General features: G+C 38.1%; 1 protein-coding gene across 33 annotated transcripts in view; it reads right to left on the bottom strand.

Moving 5' to 3' along the window:
* The window catches only part of NCOA6 (nuclear receptor coactivator 6), a 102,941-nt gene that overhangs the window by 26,646 nt on the left and 58,421 nt on the right, over positions 1–17,874 (bottom strand). For 18 of the 33 annotated variants that reach the window (XM_070588109.1, XM_070588091.1, XM_070588087.1 and 15 more), the window contains 5 exons: positions 15,047–15,169; positions 7,812–7,940; positions 6,212–7,084; positions 4,008–4,154; positions 371–1,487 (listed from right to left, as the gene is read on the bottom strand). In XM_070588109.1, coding sequence (XP_070444210.1) covers positions 371–1,487; positions 4,008–4,154; positions 6,212–7,084; positions 7,812–7,940; positions 15,047–15,169 — 2,389 coding nt within the window. The remainder of the gene's footprint in view (positions 1–370; positions 1,488–4,007; positions 4,155–6,211; positions 7,085–7,811; positions 7,941–15,046; positions 15,170–17,874) is intronic. The other 15 variants (XM_070588102.1, XM_070588095.1, XM_070588094.1 and 12 more) reach the window with 4 other exon arrangements.

The raw sequence follows: 17,874 nt of genomic DNA on the forward strand, positions 1-17,874 counted from the left end.
TGAACAAACTGTAAAAAAAGTTAATTTGAGATAATCAGGGAAATTTGAACACTGTCTGGAAATGTGAGAATATGAAGTAAGAATTTTTCTAGGTGTACTAATGGTATTGTGTGCTCTCAAAAAACCAAACTGTTCTTATCTTTCAGAAGTACATACTGAAATATTTAAAGTGAATTTGCTTTAAAATAATCAAGAGGATAACAGTGACAGCCTGGGTGAAGGCAAGATAGGCTATGAGTTGATAATTATTAAACCAGGTGGATAGCATTATACTATTGTAACTTTATATATGTTTAAAATTTTCCATCCAAAAATGTTGTCCACATAGAAATAAATGAATAACATTTGAGCCAAAACTATAACAACCTACTTTAGATCCTGCTGACTATTTTTCTTCTTCCGAGGGGGTTTCTTCTTCTTCGGTTTATTTGCGTTGGTATTATTTTGTTTATTGTTTACCCCAAAATGGCCTGCAGAGATGTCACTCTGCAATAAGTTGACCAACAATGGGCTTGTTAGCGTGACATCCTTATTGACCGGGAAGCCTGGATTCTGACCACAGGACATCTGATTTCCATTGGGTGCTCCACTGAAAGGTGCATTGAAAGGCATCCCATGGCCTGAGAAGTGGTTTCCCGAGGCACTGTTTCCCTGCATGGCCTGCACGTGGGGGGGGACGATGTTGGTTTGTTGCATGCTAACGTCTGGTATCATCTGAGACAAGCTGACATCATTATTTGCTGTAGTAGCAGGATCACCATGCTGCTGGGCCATGTGTGGACTGGGCCCTGGTGGCCGCAAGACCTGCCCCTGGATCCCCATAACCTGAGATGGACTGTTGTTCACAGGCCCTTGCTGGGGCAGCATCTGTCCTGACATCTGTCCCGTAAACTGCACCATGTTTCCTTGCATGTTTGGAGTTGGTCCCCTCATTATCTGTGCTGGTCCCGGCATGACATTGGATTGGTTCTGAGTGTTAAACTGTTGCTTATTCCCCTGCATCTGATTGGTCATGATCTGTTCTATCATTGGGTTCTGTTGGAGCAATACTTGGCCCTGAGGCCCCATCATCTGGTTATGTGGCGCCATCATTTGTGCGCCCTGCTGGGGAAGCATCTGCTTGGGTGGGGTCATCCTTTGGGGCGAGGGCCCAAGATTTTGGCTCTGAGGGTTCACCATCATCTGGCCCTGTGGCATAAGCTGGGCCCTTGAAAGGATCATAGGGTTCTGAGGGTTCAAGGTTCCTTGTTGCTGGACCATCTGCCCCTGGGAGGGCACGATCTGCTGGTGCATGCTCATCAGCTGAGATGGTGGGCCCTGCTGGGGCTGGCCTTGCATGTTGCCCAGGTTCACCTGAGGAACCCCAGAACTACCAGCCTGCTGGTTGTTCATGTTGCCATGAATTCCCATGAGGCTGGGCTGCATCATATTTGGTGGCCCATGGGACACCTGCATCTGGTTTTGAGGAGGACCAGCTCCTTGACCACCTTAAAAAAAAAAAAGGCACAGTTTCAGAAAGAAATACTATTATCTTATTGGTATTAAGATACTAAAATTACTTTAATTAGAAAAGCACCCACTACCCATATATCCACTGACCAACATAAACAAATGTACTGTGCTTGACATACTTTCTGTGGGTTTTTTAAAATATGGAGATGTGACTGTGAGAAAATTGTTTACATTCTTGATGACCATATATAATAGAGAATGAGAAACTGTTTCTTCATTCCTATTTGGTAACTTAAAGACAACATTTTGAAGATCAATAAAGTTTACCTTCTTTCAGATTAAATAAAGAGAAAGGCAGCATCTCATTGTTTAAAAACGACTTGTAGCTACCTTAAGATGAAGAAAATTAATGAAAAGGACGGTAGGCTAATGAAATAAGCTCTACTTTAGAGGAGGTGAAGGAAACAAAGAATGTGATGGATCTTCTTAGGAAAACCTCAACAAGCTGAGAAGACATTTAAAAATGCTTCTTGGAAAACTAATAATGACTCTCAAAGGTTATGTGTGTGCTATCTGGATGCTGCACTTTAAAGAAAAGAACACCTAATACTTCCTAAAGATAGGTCTCCTCTGCCCCAATGTGGTGAAAACCATATAATACTGATCTGGAAGCTGAGCCTCTGCTGGGAGTAAACTGATAAACAACCCAGAAGCTGCGGACAAAGGATAGTTAACAAGGGATGTTAAAACTGCAGTGAACCTCCCCTGTGGCAGTCCCTGGTGGACTACATGGGACATGTTCTATTCTTCCCAGTTATTTCTAATTTAGACAAAGGACACTGCCTGGCTTGCAGTGTTTACTTATGGCTGAGTCTTTGGGATTTTCCTAGAGCTACTTGCATTACCTCCCCCTTTTTACTGAATAACCATTCTAGCTTATTTTATCTCTGTTTTATTTTTCACTTTTAAATGGGAACTAGAAAGTGGCAACCACAATGAAGTTATAAGGCTAGTCTATGCCCTAGCCAGGGAGGCAAGGGACAAAATGTCCCTTGTTCACACTATCCGGAGTTTTTTTTAAACCAGCCTTATAAACCCTTAACTTGAACTCCATGACCACTATATACTAGACTCTATATACTCTAAATATACCACTGTATATTCATTCAATCAAAAATTTATTTATTGAGTACCTAATATGTATAAGGCACTTTTGGTGCTGCAGTATTAGCAATAAATAAGATAGATCAAACCCCTGACTCCGTGGAGTCTAGTTGGAAAGAGACAATAACAAACAGACAAGTATTTTTCAGAAGGAAGTTAAAGCTAACAAGAGAAATAAAGTAGGGTAAGAGAACAGAAAATGACAGACAAGAGTAGAGCTATCTTAGATGGGATAAATGGGGAAATCAAAATAATATGTGCATGTGGAAGGCACCATATAAAAATACAAACTAGCTGTGCTTTGGGGAGGAACTATGAATGGTTTTATCACTGTTTTAAAACTTCTTATAGAAAACATGAAGTCACATAACTCAGGAATGAAGTGTTGCATTAGCAGACAGGGAAAATCAAGCAGTTTGTCCTATCCTTCTCTCACCCTTCAGGGGGTCGTTTACATTTTTTTTTTATTATTAATTAGGATTTTTCTTGTTCCTTAGCGATTTACAATTAAAGTTGGAACCACATAACTAAATTAAGTCCAAGCAGGGATGGGAATTCAGAAAATATTTGCGCTACCTCAGTCCAAGATGCCTGAATGAGAAAGCGTAAGAGGATTAGTCACATGGTACCCAAGCAACCAGAAACATGAGGTTTGGGCTTATACAATATTGCTTTACAAATATTTTTCAGCCATCTGCTCTATCCTATTCCTCCTCCAAAATTTCTTCTTATATACAATACACTGTTGGCATTAAATCTGTACTGACTGAAGGCTGGTGTTCAAACACCACAATGTAAACCAGAATTCAGATACTCGGCATAAACAAAGCTAACATGTACTATATAGAGATTTAAAAAACTGTAGTTGTCCAAAATGCCATATGCCTCCATGCCTTTTTTCCTATAGTTCCCTTTGCCAGAAACACCTATTGCCCTTTTATGAACTCAGGGGTCAGAAAACTACGTCCCATGGGCCAAATCAAGCCCCTTGCCAGCTTGTAAATAAACAGTGTTTGGACTATTGCCATGCTCATTTGTTTACCTATTGTCTGTGGCTACTTTTGCACTATAACAGCAGAGTTAAATAGTGGCAACAGAGATCATATAACCTGCAAAGCCTAAAATATTTATTATCTGGTCCTTTACAGAAAAAAAATTGAGGACCCCTGCCCTAACTGAAGTTTCACCTCCTTTCTTTAGGTGTTTCCAGGTTCCTGAGACATTTTACTTACTTTTGAAATATCAGTTATTACTCTGAAAGAATACTTACGGGTTTGAAATTAAGCAGAGGGACCAGGACTTACATTTATCTGTATCTCTTTGTCGCCTATCACGGTTTCTACCACACAATGCTCAGTAAATGCTCGCTGAATAAATCACAGAAAACAAACCTGCATGCTGGACGTTTTGATTTGCTTGCAGCTGAGGGGCTCCTGAATTCCCAGGGGTGGTTGCTGTGGTCGAAGGCACCTGACCTTGCATAAAGTTCGGATTGGCCTGTCCTGCTGAGAAGCCAGGTGGGAGGCGTTTAGGCATTCCTTAATAGAAAACAATGAGTAAGGCAGTTACCTAGAAAATTTATACTCTTGCTTAGATGTGGAATGAATAAGGAAGGATGAGCTGCATGAAGTCTTCACTGGCTTAGCTCTCTCTGTCACACTGGTAGGATCTTTAATAATAAGGTTGGGAAAGATGGTTAAAAAAATCAACACAATCTCTTACATGAGCATTGTCAAAATGAAAAAGAAATACTAAAAAATTTACGCTTAGAACATGCCAAGGAAAAGATGGCAATCTGCTCCCTAAATGTGATCTGAGGCCACGTCACAGCAAGGTTTAGGGCTCACTTTTCTCTGTAATACAATGGACCCCCAAACTTTACATACTTTAACACAGGCACCAAAGGAATACACTAAATTCTCTCATATTCAAACAGATTGATAAGAAATACTACAAAACAAAGAGCTGGGTCCTGATATTAAGGATAGGTGATTTTTTTCCATTGAGGGAAATGGACAACCACCTCCAAAATTTACCCCCAATATTGTGCTTGTCTCTTTGGAAGAGACAGGAGATTAGAAACAATTCAGAAGAACTTCAAAGCGAAGATATATTAAATTTACCATTACAACTTCCCCTCATAAAGTTTGCTGCAATTCTGACAGCTATGGTACCAAAAACTGTGCTCTAATGGAATCTTACTGAAGTGTTACTTCCTTTTATAGGAAAGTTTATTTCAGAAAACAAATCTGTAAGAAGGAGAATCTCAGAACCCACTCATTGTTTATAATGTAGGCCTTGATGTGGCCAGATCACCTAGGCGAGCACATCATCTGCTCTATGAAAGCATCAAGACCTAAAGCTCACTTAAAAATTTTTTGTGTTAGTCCATTTATTTTTTTAAGGGCCAAATTTTCAATGTCCTGAAAAATGCTTTGTAGACAAATATGCATTTGTCTTTTCTTTAGCAGTGACACGTCCCCATTTGCAAGCTTCCATTGTAATCAAATCAGTAATCACATTTGCGGGGGGACTACCCAGCTTCCACTGATCCAGGACTAGATGCCTAGAACAGTGAAGTTTGGAGCTGAAGCATTCTTGCATTTTCTAAAAACTTCTTAGGATTCAAATATCAGAGCCTGCATGTCAGTAAAATTAATTACAAGAGAGTGAAAAGACTGATGAGCAACTTAATTTCACCAGAAACCATGGGAACATGCCTTTGCTATGTTGCACTAAAGATGCAAGGTTTTTTTCTGAGTAGGCAATGGGTGTCTTTTGGTGGGGGTTATGTTTATCAGATGACAGTATTACTGACACTCTCTATACCTTACTGAAAAGCTCCAAGCACATTCATGTGCACTAGATCAATGATTAATAAGAATAAATAATAAACATGGAGATGGATAAGTTTTACTGTAATCGTTTTACCTCTCACACATTAAGCTCCATTGCTTTTTCTTCATACAAGAGGCACCTTACAAAATAAATAAATAAATCTCCTTTAGGTATAACTGGTGGAATTCCCTCTCTAAGGAGCAGGCATTGACATTATAAAACTATAAAAGTCAATGATTTCTGAACTTATTCCCCTTTAATACTGTAATCAAATTTAACAAATACCATGCTTATTATTTTACTAACTAGGATTATCAAAATAGAAAACTACAAGGGCCTTTTGCCCAATAAGACCCTGCATTTATCTTTTCATTTTTGCTCTATTGCATAATCTTAAATTTTTTCAACAGCTGAGCAGTTAAGTTGTTAATAAAATGCATTTTTCTTCTGGACATTTTAATTACTAGTACAAGATCAAGCAAAAGTAATTTGAAAAACAAATGAACATCTCTATATTGAATTTTACCTGCACTTTTATCCAGAGGGCTAGCTTAAATGTAACCAGTAAGATGCTGCGTAATATATCAAGTTAATAATGGATCAAGTTAACTAAGTTATATCAAATGTCACCACTATATCCACAAAACCAAATAATCACATCCTTATTGCACTCCCTCCATTAACTCTAAAAATTGAAGTTCTACTAAGATCTATCTCCAGTAAATCTATCAACACAAACAGCTTCAGTGTTCCTCACCTCCTAGGCCTGGATGTAAACTCTGTGGCCCCTGGTTTGGTGGTTGCTGCTGCATCACCATGAAGTTAGGTGGCACGTTTCCCTGTTGAACCATAGGATTCCGACCCGGAGAGCTGACGGGCTGCTGAAATCCCTGGGGAAGTGGGTTATTTTGAGGTGGCCTTGGTCCCATCTGCTGCTGAGTTTGGTTAACCGTTGGGGAGGATGCAGGGGATCCCTGCTGGAAGGAGGAGGGTGAGGAGGCAGGAGACTTGTTGGTGAGGTGGGGCTGCTGCAGGGGGGTTGGGACCCTGGAGGGCCCTCCCTGCAAGCTCTTCATCTGAGGAGCTGTGAACTGGCCTGGGTTGCTCATTTGAGCAAAGTTTGTATGGGCTTGTGAGGCTTGCTGGCTGCCAAAGGGATATGGAGGGGGAGGGTGGGAAGGTGTCTGTACCGTGGCTAAGGATGGTCTTGCCTGGAGTTGCTGTTGCATTGGACCAGGCAAGGGAGCCTTCTTCCACCCTTGGTTTGCAGTCATTGTGCCCAGAGAACCCTGGGCTGGAGGAGGCTGAAGGGCTCCGGAAGGCAGCTGGTTCCAGCCTGGAGGAACAGGCACCTGAGTTGGGGCAGTAAACTGGGGTCGAATTCCCTGTGGCTGTTGCTGCTGATGTTGCTGTGGGGGTCTTGCCTGCAACTGTTGCTGCTGCTGCTGCTGCTGCTGCTGCTGCTGTTGTTGTTGTTGTTGCTGCTGCTGCTGCAGCTGGGGAAAATTAGCTGGGTTCATTTGTCTGTTCACAGGGACAGGCTGCATTGGGTGGTGTGGGGGAGCTAAAGATCCTGAGGGATGACTCTGCTGCTGTATATGGAGCCCAGAAAGGAGTGGATCCATTGCATCTGTTTAAAGACAGTCAACAAAGCAATAATTAACTTACTGCAACCTAGGTCCTAAAGCAGTAGTCTTGGCAATTCTGCAAATATAGAATAAAATCTGCTGGTACCATTCAAGGAAATGTTCATGAGTACCTTTTATAAGCAAAGCAACATACCAAGATGATAGAAAGATGGGTCTTGTCTAAAAAGAGCTTATGGTTCAAAAGTAGATACAAGAGATAAACACAAAATGTGGAGAGTGATATTTTCCAAAGCATATTCTGGGGAGCTATGTTTATTAGTGTTATTAAGAAAACAGAGTAAAACAAAACGTAGTCAATTAGGTTTAGGAAACCCTGGGCCTAACAACATTAGATAGGTTTCTTCACTGAAGGACTTTCAGTGCCTCCAATATGTTCATTTTGAATCTCCAGGAGATTCAAAAGATAAAGTATGATGTATATACCAAATTTACTTGACTACAGAATTTTCCATTGTAGGGTGTCTTGCAGGGCTAAGTAGGCCAAGGAACAGATTTTTAGGAACATTGGGATAAAACTGCTAAGAGAATAATGAGAAATTCTGAGAAGGAAACGATGACTTTTAACTTGAGTAAATTAGGGTAGATTTGTGAAGAAGGTTGCATTTAAGTTGGGCAGTTAGGAATTTGGCATCAGAGAGAGCTGAATTTTCTAATGATCTGTACAGGGAGTCCCAGCCTCTTCAATCCTCAAAGACTGGAGGTCATTACCTGACTGAGAAGCTGGGCGAGGAGTCCTGGGCTGCAGCTCTGAATTAGGGCCTGGTGCCATCATGGAAGATGACACGTTTCCACCCTGGGGTATCATAACAGTGGCAGGGCTGGTCATCCTTATTAATCCTACAGAAAAAAAAAAAATCCCTAGAATAGACTCCTGGAATTGGTACAATGTTTGTTTTTAATAAAATATTTCAAGAATATGAAAAGGCATAGAAAATTTCTGTACCCATCACTTTGTTTAAATCTAAAAGTTTTAGGGGTCATCCTGTGGCTGAGTGGTTAAGTTCACATGCTCCACTTCGGTGGCCCAGAGTTCCGCTGGTTTGGATCCTGGGTGCAGACATGGACCGCCCATCAAGCCATGTTGAGGTAGCGTCCCATATAGCACAACCAGAAGGGCCTACAACTAGAATATACAACTATGTACTCTGGGGCTTTGGGGAGAAGAAGAAGAAAAAAAAAGAAGATTGGCAACAGATGTTAGCTCAGATGCCAATCTTTAAAAAACAAAAAACTAAAAGTTTTGCCTAATCTCCATCAGATAACAAATGTAGACACACCAGAAGCCTGCTCCCCCTTCTCAATCTTATTTCATTCCCTTCCTTTTATCTTATAATTGAGGTTAACAGTTCCACACATACTTATTTATCTTTTCTACTTATGTAGGTAAACTGCATCACATTTTTCGTATGCATTTGATCTTGTACAAGTGGCACCATACTGTATTTTTCTTCAGTTTCGTTTTTCACTTAATATTATTTTTTGAGATTCATTCATCTTGACTGCTATAACAGTGCTCCATTTTTATGGAACCCACACATCCATTCTTCTGCTGATGAATATTAAGGGTGCCTGCCTCCAACTTTTCATCCTTAGAATTTTCCAATGTCATGTTTTTGTCATGTATTCTTGCGGACATGTTAGAGTGTCTTTAGACTATATGCTTAGAATTACTATGTTTCAAAGTACAAGCATCTTCAGTTTTACTAGATATTAGTAAACTGCTCTCAAAAGTGGTCATACCAACTTGCAGTCTGATAACTCTTCTTGCTCCAAATCTAATTTCTGATACTGTTAGATTTTTTAGGATTCAGCATCTATGTTAATAAGTGAAAATAGCCTATAATTATCCTTTTTTCCTGTTCCTTACAAATTAAAGATCAAGATTAAAATAACTTCAAAATGAGTTGGAAAGCATCTTTCCTCTTTTTCAATGCTCTGGAAGAATATGCGTATCTGTTCTTTAAACACTTAGTAAAACTCACCCGTAAAACCATCTGGGCCTATTGGCTATACTAACTGATTCATAGGGAGACAGATTTTTAATTATTTCAATTTCTTAAGTAGTTACAGATTTGTCAAGTTTCTGATGTCTTATTAAGTCAATTTTGGTTAAATTATATTTTCAAGAAAACTGTTACTTTGCCAATGCTTTAAAATTTATTAGCAGTTATTCATGGGATACTCTTTTTATCTATTCTTTTTTTAAATTGAGATATAATTCACATACTACAAAATACACCCTTTTAAAATGTACACTCTTTTTCATTCTTCACATTGTTTGTGACTCTCTTTTTTTACTGGTCTTACCAGCTTCATCAATTTTAGTTATCTTTTGAAAGAAACATCTTTTGGTTTTGCTGGTCTGTTCTGTTTTCTTTTTTCAATTTATACTTTACTTATCTCTACTCTTATTTCCTTCCTTCTAAATTACTACTCTCTTGTTCTTTTTCTCAATTCTGAAGTCAGACACTTAGCTTAGCTTGTTAATTTTCAGTTTATGTTCTGCTCTAATATAAGTATCTAAGGGCTTAAATTTTCTTCCAAGTGCTGTATTAACAACATCTCACAAATTTTGATATGTACTATTCTCATTATCCCATTCTAAATATTTTCTGGCACATTTGTATGGTGACAGATGGGAACTAGACTTTTGCTGGTGAACATGATGTACTCTATACAGAAGTTGAAATATAATGATGTATACCTGAAATTTATATGTTATAAACCAATGTTACCTCAATAAAAAACAAACATTTCCTAATGTCCATCATAACTACTTTTTAAAAAAAATCACTGGGTATTTAGAATATATTTTTAAATTTCTAAAAATATGGGATATTTTGGTTAGGTTTTGTTTTTTTTTTTGCCACTGATTTAATTACACTGTGGTCAGAGGCCATGATCTGTGTGATACTAATATTTGATATTTACTGAAACTTGCTTTGGGAATAACACATCGTCAATTTGTATAAATGTTCCATTCATGCTCAAAAAGATTAAGAATTCTTGAATTATTAGCGCATAATTTCTCTATATATCTATTATATCAAACTATTTTAATTATATTATTCAAGGTTTTTTTATCCTTACTAATTTTTTATAAGCTCAATCCATCAATTACTAACAGAGATATGTTAAAAATCTCCCCTAAGATTTGTATCTCCATGTAATTCTGTCCATTTTTGTCTCACATATTTTGAGGGTAGGTTATTAAGTATGTACATAAAAGTTTAGCTCTCTTCCTGGTGAATTTTTCCTTTTACTTCATAGAGTGGCCCTATGTAGCCCTCAGTAATGCTTTTTATCTTGAATTCTGTTCTAATAAAAATATTGTTATACCCCCTTTTCTCAGTTAATATTCACCTGGATTATCTATGAACTGAGTCCTTATATTTTATGTGTTTCCTGTAAGAGTACATAGCTAAATCAGAGATTCTTATTCAATCTGATTAATCACTTTTTTAATCAGTGTTCATAATCCATTTACCTTTATTGTTAATTACTGGCATATTTTTAATTTATCTTATTGTTTTGTAACACCGCTTTTTATTCTTCTTTTTCTATGCTTTTTCCTGTTTTTCTGTGCTGTTTTCCTATTTTTCCTGAATTTTATTAGATTGATTTTTTCATCATGCCCTTCCTTTCTACTCCTCCACTACTAATTCAGAAGTTATACATTCTATTTCTATTATTTTAGTGATATCTTTAAAATATCAACAGACATACATGACAAAGTCTAAAGAAAATATATAATCTTTATTATTATTAAATAAGTCAGTGCTGGTTTAGATTTACTCCATGTTTACCAATTATTTAGCTCACTATTCCTTCTTACATGTTACTTCTTCCATCTTAGGTTCAATTTTCTTCTTCCTGAAGTACATCCTTGAGCAGTTCACTTAGCAAGGGTCTGTTAATGGTAAATTCTCTAAGTCTCTTTAAAAAGGTCTTTATTTCATACCACTCTTTTTTGTATGTGTGAGGAAGATTGTCCCTGAGCTAATATCTGTGCCTCTCTTCCCCTATTTTGTATGTGGGATGCCACCACAGAATGGCTTGATGAGCAATGTGTAGGTTGGCACCTGGGATCCAAACCTGCAAACCCCAGGCTGCCGAAGTAGAGTGCACGAACTTAACCACTATGCCCCTGGGCTTGCCCTTCATACCACTCTTAATAGTATAGCTAGGTTGTCAATTATTTTCTCATCACTTTGAAAATATTATTCCAATGTTTCCTGGCTTCCAATGTTGCTCTTGAGAATCAGCTGTGGTCTGATAGTCTTTCCTACGTAAATAATTGGTTTTTTGTTTCGAGTTGCTTTTAACATTCCCTTTGTTTTCCATGTTCTATAGTTTTACAATTTTGTGTCTAGATGTGAATTAATTTTTATTTATAGTGCTTAGGATTACTGGGCTTCTGAATCTGAAGACTCATGTCTTTTATCAATTCTGAAAAAATTTCAGCCTTTTCTCTTAGACTATCATCTCTTCTCAATTTCTTGACCTTCTTTTTCTAGAACTCTTTTCAGACATATGTTAAACTTTCTTATTTTACCCTTCACATCTCTTGACCTCTTTCATATTTCCATTTCTTTACTTCTTCTCTGCTGCATTCTGGGTAATTTCTTCAAATTCACTTTCCAATTTGGCCGTCTAATTTGCTGAATGTTACTCACTTCAATAAATTTTTAATTTCTGTAAGTTCTGTTTTTATTCCCCCAAATTCTCTATGTTTTGATAGTGTCTTGTTCTCTTCTTATGATTTTCATAATTTTAAACACCCTGATATTTCTATTATCTAGAATTCTGAAGGGAGGGAGTCTAATTGTAAATTTCATAAATTTGGAGAATAAGCTCATTTATAGTAGGCTTTAACTATGAGAAGTCTGCAATGGCTTGGGTTGAGAATGTGCCACTCCAAAGTTTCAACAATTATTACCAGTCTAGAACCATTTAATGACTTAGCTTGGCTCTTCCTGGGTCACTTCAATAATATATTAAATGTCCACCATGCAAGAGGGTAGAAAAGACAATTCCACAACCACCACTTCCCCCACCTCTCAACTAGAGAGCTCAGGCCAAGAGAGACAAGTTTTCTGTCTCCTTGTGCCAGAGGGTGAAAATTTTCTAATCTATTCTCACTGAAAATTCTGGTTTTGTGAGTGATTCTGAATTATAACTTTCTTCTTTATATGGACCCAAGGCAAGGTTACATATTTTATCCTTTCCTGGTCATTAAAACTCAAATCCTTTGGCGCCTACAGAATCTCATTTATTTACTGCTATTTCAATTTTCATCTTTGACTTCTTTTTTGCCCTGGGGATTTTCCTTACTTTCTTACAAGCTCAGCTGTGCATTAAATGTTATATTTTATCCAGCATTTTTAAGTTTTTTGTAGATAGAGAGGGCAATAAGGTAAATGTTTATTTGCTGAAAATGGATGTGTTTCTCAGGAATCCCATACTATTTTTCAAATAGGGTAATTAGACAGTAGTCCTTAGGAGATAAGAAAAAACAGGTTTTACTCTCTAAAATGAGTTTTCTTTCTCCAGAAATGTTCAAGTACATGTTCACTACACTACTCAGTAGTGATAATATAAAATACATTCCAGCACTATGTGAGAATTGGACTAGATCCATGGGGGGCAATTTTGTCCTCCAGGGTACATCTGACAATGTCTGCAGACGTTTTTGTTTGGCACAAAGTGGGGGAAAGGGTGGTGGTGCTACTGGCATTTGTAGGTAGAGGCCAGGCATGCTGCTAAACATCCCACAATGCACAGGACGGCTCTCCAAAGCAAAAAATTATTGGCCTGAAACATCAACAGTGATGAAGTTGAGAAACTATGACTAAATGACTACTATAGTAAAGTACAGTCCCACTAATCTTGGGACTCTATAAGGCTACAAAAAAAAAAGACTATGGATTTGGTTTTAATTATAAAAGAGTTTTACTTGTAAGTCAACTTTCTGTTGCCAATGCTAAGAGAAGAAAGTAGTGCTAAGAATAATTGACAATCTAAGACATTCTACACACACAATTCCAAAGTCATTTATTATTGTTTTAGAGGATAGTTAAGGCCTCTTTCCCTAGAAAAATTTCTGTTTAGTTTAACCTACTATTAAATTTTGTTTGCATCCATCGTTGTAACCGACAACAGAGAAAATATTTCTAAAGTATGTTTGGCGGTAAAGAAAGATACCTGGGGGTTAAAATGTTACTGTGGCTATAGATCCATTATTTTTGAAACTATACACTGCATATATTTATCACAGTGTCCTTCATTAAATACCAGTCTAACCCAATTCCAACCTAAAACTTTCATGTTTCCTATGTTGATAATGAACTATATCACTAAAATTTACACTCACTTCCCAGAGACGCTTAGTGTATATGCCTGCTATTTGCCAGATGCTAGCCTAGGAGAGCTTGCAATTAGTGTGCTGATATCAGTTTAACAGAGTCCTAACATTTTAAGGCTGGAAGGGATCTATAGCATTGTTTCCAGGACATAACTAAATATGTTTACAGGCAACTAAGGCCAGTAAATATTAAGTCATTTGTCCAGGAGCTGAGACTAGAACCAGATTTCCTGACTCTCATCCTAGGTCTATTCATTCTTTCACTAACTATATGCAAGTGGGTTAGGCCCTTCCCACTCTCCTTCTGGCCCTGGTTCTTCAGTAGTGGCAACAGTGTCACCAATACTCTCTCATCAAGCTGCCTTTAACACCAAATGCTCAAACTTCTGTGAAACACTTTATCTGCTTACTCCCTACTATAGATACCAGGTTGGGTATTTTACATCTACTATGTGGTACTCCACAATAGCCCAACAGCACAGGTCCTGACATATAATAGGAACTCAGTAAATGTTTGCTTCAATGGCTCAGGGCTCATCCATTTTCAAGCATGAGCTCAAAATATTTTAGGCATTATTATTTTATTTTATCAGTGAAGAAACTTGCTCAGAGAGGCACAGTGACTAGCTTAAGGTAACCAGTAAATGGCAGTGCCAGGATGAAAACCTAGTTCCAATTCTATACAGCCAAGTCTTCAGCTACAGTTCAGAGCAATGGCTTTATAAATTGAGCTTCTCCATTCTGTTGCGTTTCTTCAACAGCTACTGTGGTGGGTGCGGAGGTGAATGATTGGGTATAGTTTCAGGTGCTAACTCTGCTTCAACCACAGCAGCTGTACCTCCCTGCTTTATTTGAATAAAAGGTCCTGCAGCAGAAAAAGTTTGAAAGCCACTAGTGTATTGAAAAGAGCATTGAGCTGGGGTTAGATCTGTGATATTAGCCTACTGTTACTTGCCTCTGGCAAACTGCCTCCTTTCTGTCAGCTCCACAGCTTCCTTAGCTTTAAATGACAGAGACAACTCAATTCTAATGTTCTATGCTTCAAAGAATATTGAATTCAATCGACAGAGAAGAAATGTCAGGATTACTAGAAAAATTAGCAAATAATTTATAACTCTCTCAAATTCTAAATACATAAAAACACATATTTCCCCCATACTTCTACAGATTCCACATAAGCACGCAAGAACTCTCAGCTCACAGATTCTCAGCCTTGGAGAAAGTGAAAGTTGGAAAGCTACATTCTCCATTATGCTATAAACACCTGAAGGGAGAAAATGTTTTATTCCTTTCTACTTCCAACCCTTAGCCTAGGTCCTGTCATACAACAAGAACTCAGCAAATGTTTGCTGCATGGCTCAGTGCTTTAAGCAGGAGCCCAAAAGACTGCAAAGACTATATGCTTCATCCTCTGTGATTCTAGCCTCCCAAGAGTGATTCACATTTTGCTTTCCTGAAACAGTAAACAGAGACGTGCCAGGAACCCCCAACTATCTTGCAGAACCCAAATGATCATACATTAGGAAATAAAGCCAAAGGAAAGTAGCAAAATGTTATGCAATTGAGTGTGAGATCTCACCTGGACCACCTGCCATGGGAAACCCTGGCTCCATTCTAACTGAATTTCCGGCTCCTATGGGTCCATTCATTCTTACATCTTGGCTTCGGTTCTGAGCCAAAGCCAGGTTGATAGCACCTTCCCCTGAAAATGACAGACAGGTAATAAAAAGGAAATCATCAGAATAAGATGCAAATTTTGTTTAAAAACAGGTACACAAAAGCTTTAGTTTTCAGTGTTTTTGAAGAATTACGGTATGTTTACCACCACAAAAAGGGCAGGTTCAATACTATATGGGTCTTTCTTCAAATTCATTTGAGTAGGTTTACTTCCATGAGGCACAAGAGAACGTAATTCTCACAATATAGCAGATAGGCAATCATTAATGATATGTCGCATCAGTAGAGAGCTAGAAACTCAATATTTACTTTCAACCAGCTCATCAAGCGTGTGTGTGTGGGGGCGGGGGATGTCTATGTGCGTGACAACAAAGAAAACTCTCAAAATCCTAGACTATCTTTTGGGAATTTACAGTCAGAAGGTAGAGATATAAGTAGGCTTAATGGAGAAAGAACATATGATGATATGGGGACATTGTAACACTTGTGAGCAAAACATAAATAGATATCTAGCAGAGAAATTCATGCAATGGAGAGTAGACAGGTTGCTACTAATCTACTGCTAAGACGTCTGATGAAAAGACCAACATTTGTATTGGGTTTTTAAAAGTTACAAAATTTTATCTCATTTGAACCTCTCAATAGCCTAGTAGGTAATGTCACTAGAAGTGTTCCACTTGAGTAGACCCTAAACTTAGAGGCAACTTAAATTTTACTTGGTCTAATGATAAAAGTTCTCTGAAACAAGTTTTGGGGTGCTCCCTGCACTTAATCCAAAATTTTGACTACTGTTACTCTGGAAGACAGCACCACCTTGTGGACAGATTTTTAGCCTGTGGCCTGAGGAGTTGAAAGGCTGCATTCATTGGAGTTCTTCCTTACTGTGGGGTCCTGCTTTACAGAGTCAGATGATAAAGCAGAAAGCTAATGAGGGCACAACAGTTACCTCTGTCTTGTCACTGCTCTAGGTCAGCTTTCTGTACTAAGTATTTTAAATAGGCAGGTAGTTTGTTATAGGGAACAAACATCCTGCCAGCGAGGAATCAATCACCAGGGGCCATAAGATGCTCTAAGTTGCCTATGGGAGTCAGGAGTAAAGAGAAAGAGAATACAGATCTTGAGGGTTTCCACTAAAAGGAAGGAACTATTAAGATATCAAACTTGCTAAGACATTCTAACCACAAAGAGTATTATATCAGATCATGTCACTTCTCTGCTTAAAACTGCTCCATTGTTTCCCAATGTTTTAGAAATAAAAGCCAAACTCCTTAAAAGAGTACACAAAGCCTCAAATTTGTCTATCTAGCCCAGGGCTGTTCAACAGAAATAATACAAGCCACACATGTAAATTTAAATTTTCTAGAAGCTGCAGTAAAAAGGTAAAAAGAAACAAGTGAAATTAATTGTAATACATTTTATTTAACCCAGTATAGCCAATATATTATTTCAACATATAATTAATATAAAAATTATTAATGAGATACTTTACATTCCTTTTGGGGACCGCTAAGTCTTCAAAATCCAGTATGTATACTTACAGTGCATGCCAGTTTGGACTAGCCACATTTCCAGCGCTCAACAGCCACATATGGCTGCTGGCTACCATCTTGTGACCCTTGCCTATCTCTCTAATCTCAACTCACACTATTTTCTCCTTCAAGAACAAAGATTCAGCCTCAGTGGAATTTTTTTAAGTTTTTTAGGCAGACAAAGCTGCTTCTTACCTCAAAGCCTTTGCATGTGTTATTCCCTCTGCCTAGAACAGTTCTCTTGCACTCTTCACATAAGCCAACTTCTCAATTTTCATGTACTCTTCTTTTTGGGGGAGGGGGGGCCAGTCATACTGTCTTACAACGTCATGTAAATTTCAGGTGTATCTAATTATATTTCAGTTTCCATATAGATTGCATCATGTTTACCACCAATAGTCCAGTTTTTATCCATCACCATACACATGTGCCCTTTACCTCTTTTGCCCTCCCCACATCCCCCCTCCTCTGGTAGCTACTAATCTATTCTCCTTATCTATCTTCCACGTATGAGTGAAATCATACAGTGTTTGTCTTTCTCTGACTTATTTTCCTCAGCATGATAACCTCAAGGTCCAATCATGTTGTCGCAAATGACGCAATTTTGTCTTTTTTTATGGCTGAGTAAAAGACTGCTGGATATATATACCACACCTTCTTTATCCATTCATCTGTTGATGGCCACTTGGGTTGCTTCCACTTCTTGGCTATTGTTAATACTCTGATGAACATAGGGGTGCATCTATCTTTTTGAATTGTTGATTTCATGTTCTTTGGATGAATACCCAGCAGTGGGATAGCTGGATCATACGGTATTTCTATTTTTAATTTTTTGAGAAATCTCCATACTGTTTTCCACAGTGGCTGCATCAGTTTGCATTCCCACCAGCAGTGTAGGAGGGTTCCCTATTCTCCACATCCTCTCCAACACTTGTTATTTCTTGTCTTGTTAATTATCCATTCTGATGGGTGTGAGGTGATATCTCATTGTAGTTTTGATTTGCATTTACCTAATAATTAGTGATGTTGAGCATCTTTTCCATGTGCTTCTAGGCCGTCTGTCTCTCTTCTCTGGAAAAATGTCTGTTCATATCCTCTGCCCATTTTTTGACTAGGTTATTCACTTCTTTGTTGTTGAGCTGTATGAGTTCTCTATATATTTTGGAAACTAACTGGTTGTCAGATATATGATTTGTAATCT

The sequence above is a fragment of the Equus przewalskii genome, chromosome 21 (assembly GCF_037783145.1).
Source record: "Equus przewalskii isolate Varuska chromosome 21, EquPr2, whole genome shotgun sequence".
In the NCBI taxonomy this organism is placed as follows: Eukaryota; Metazoa; Chordata; class Mammalia; order Perissodactyla; family Equidae; genus Equus; species Equus przewalskii.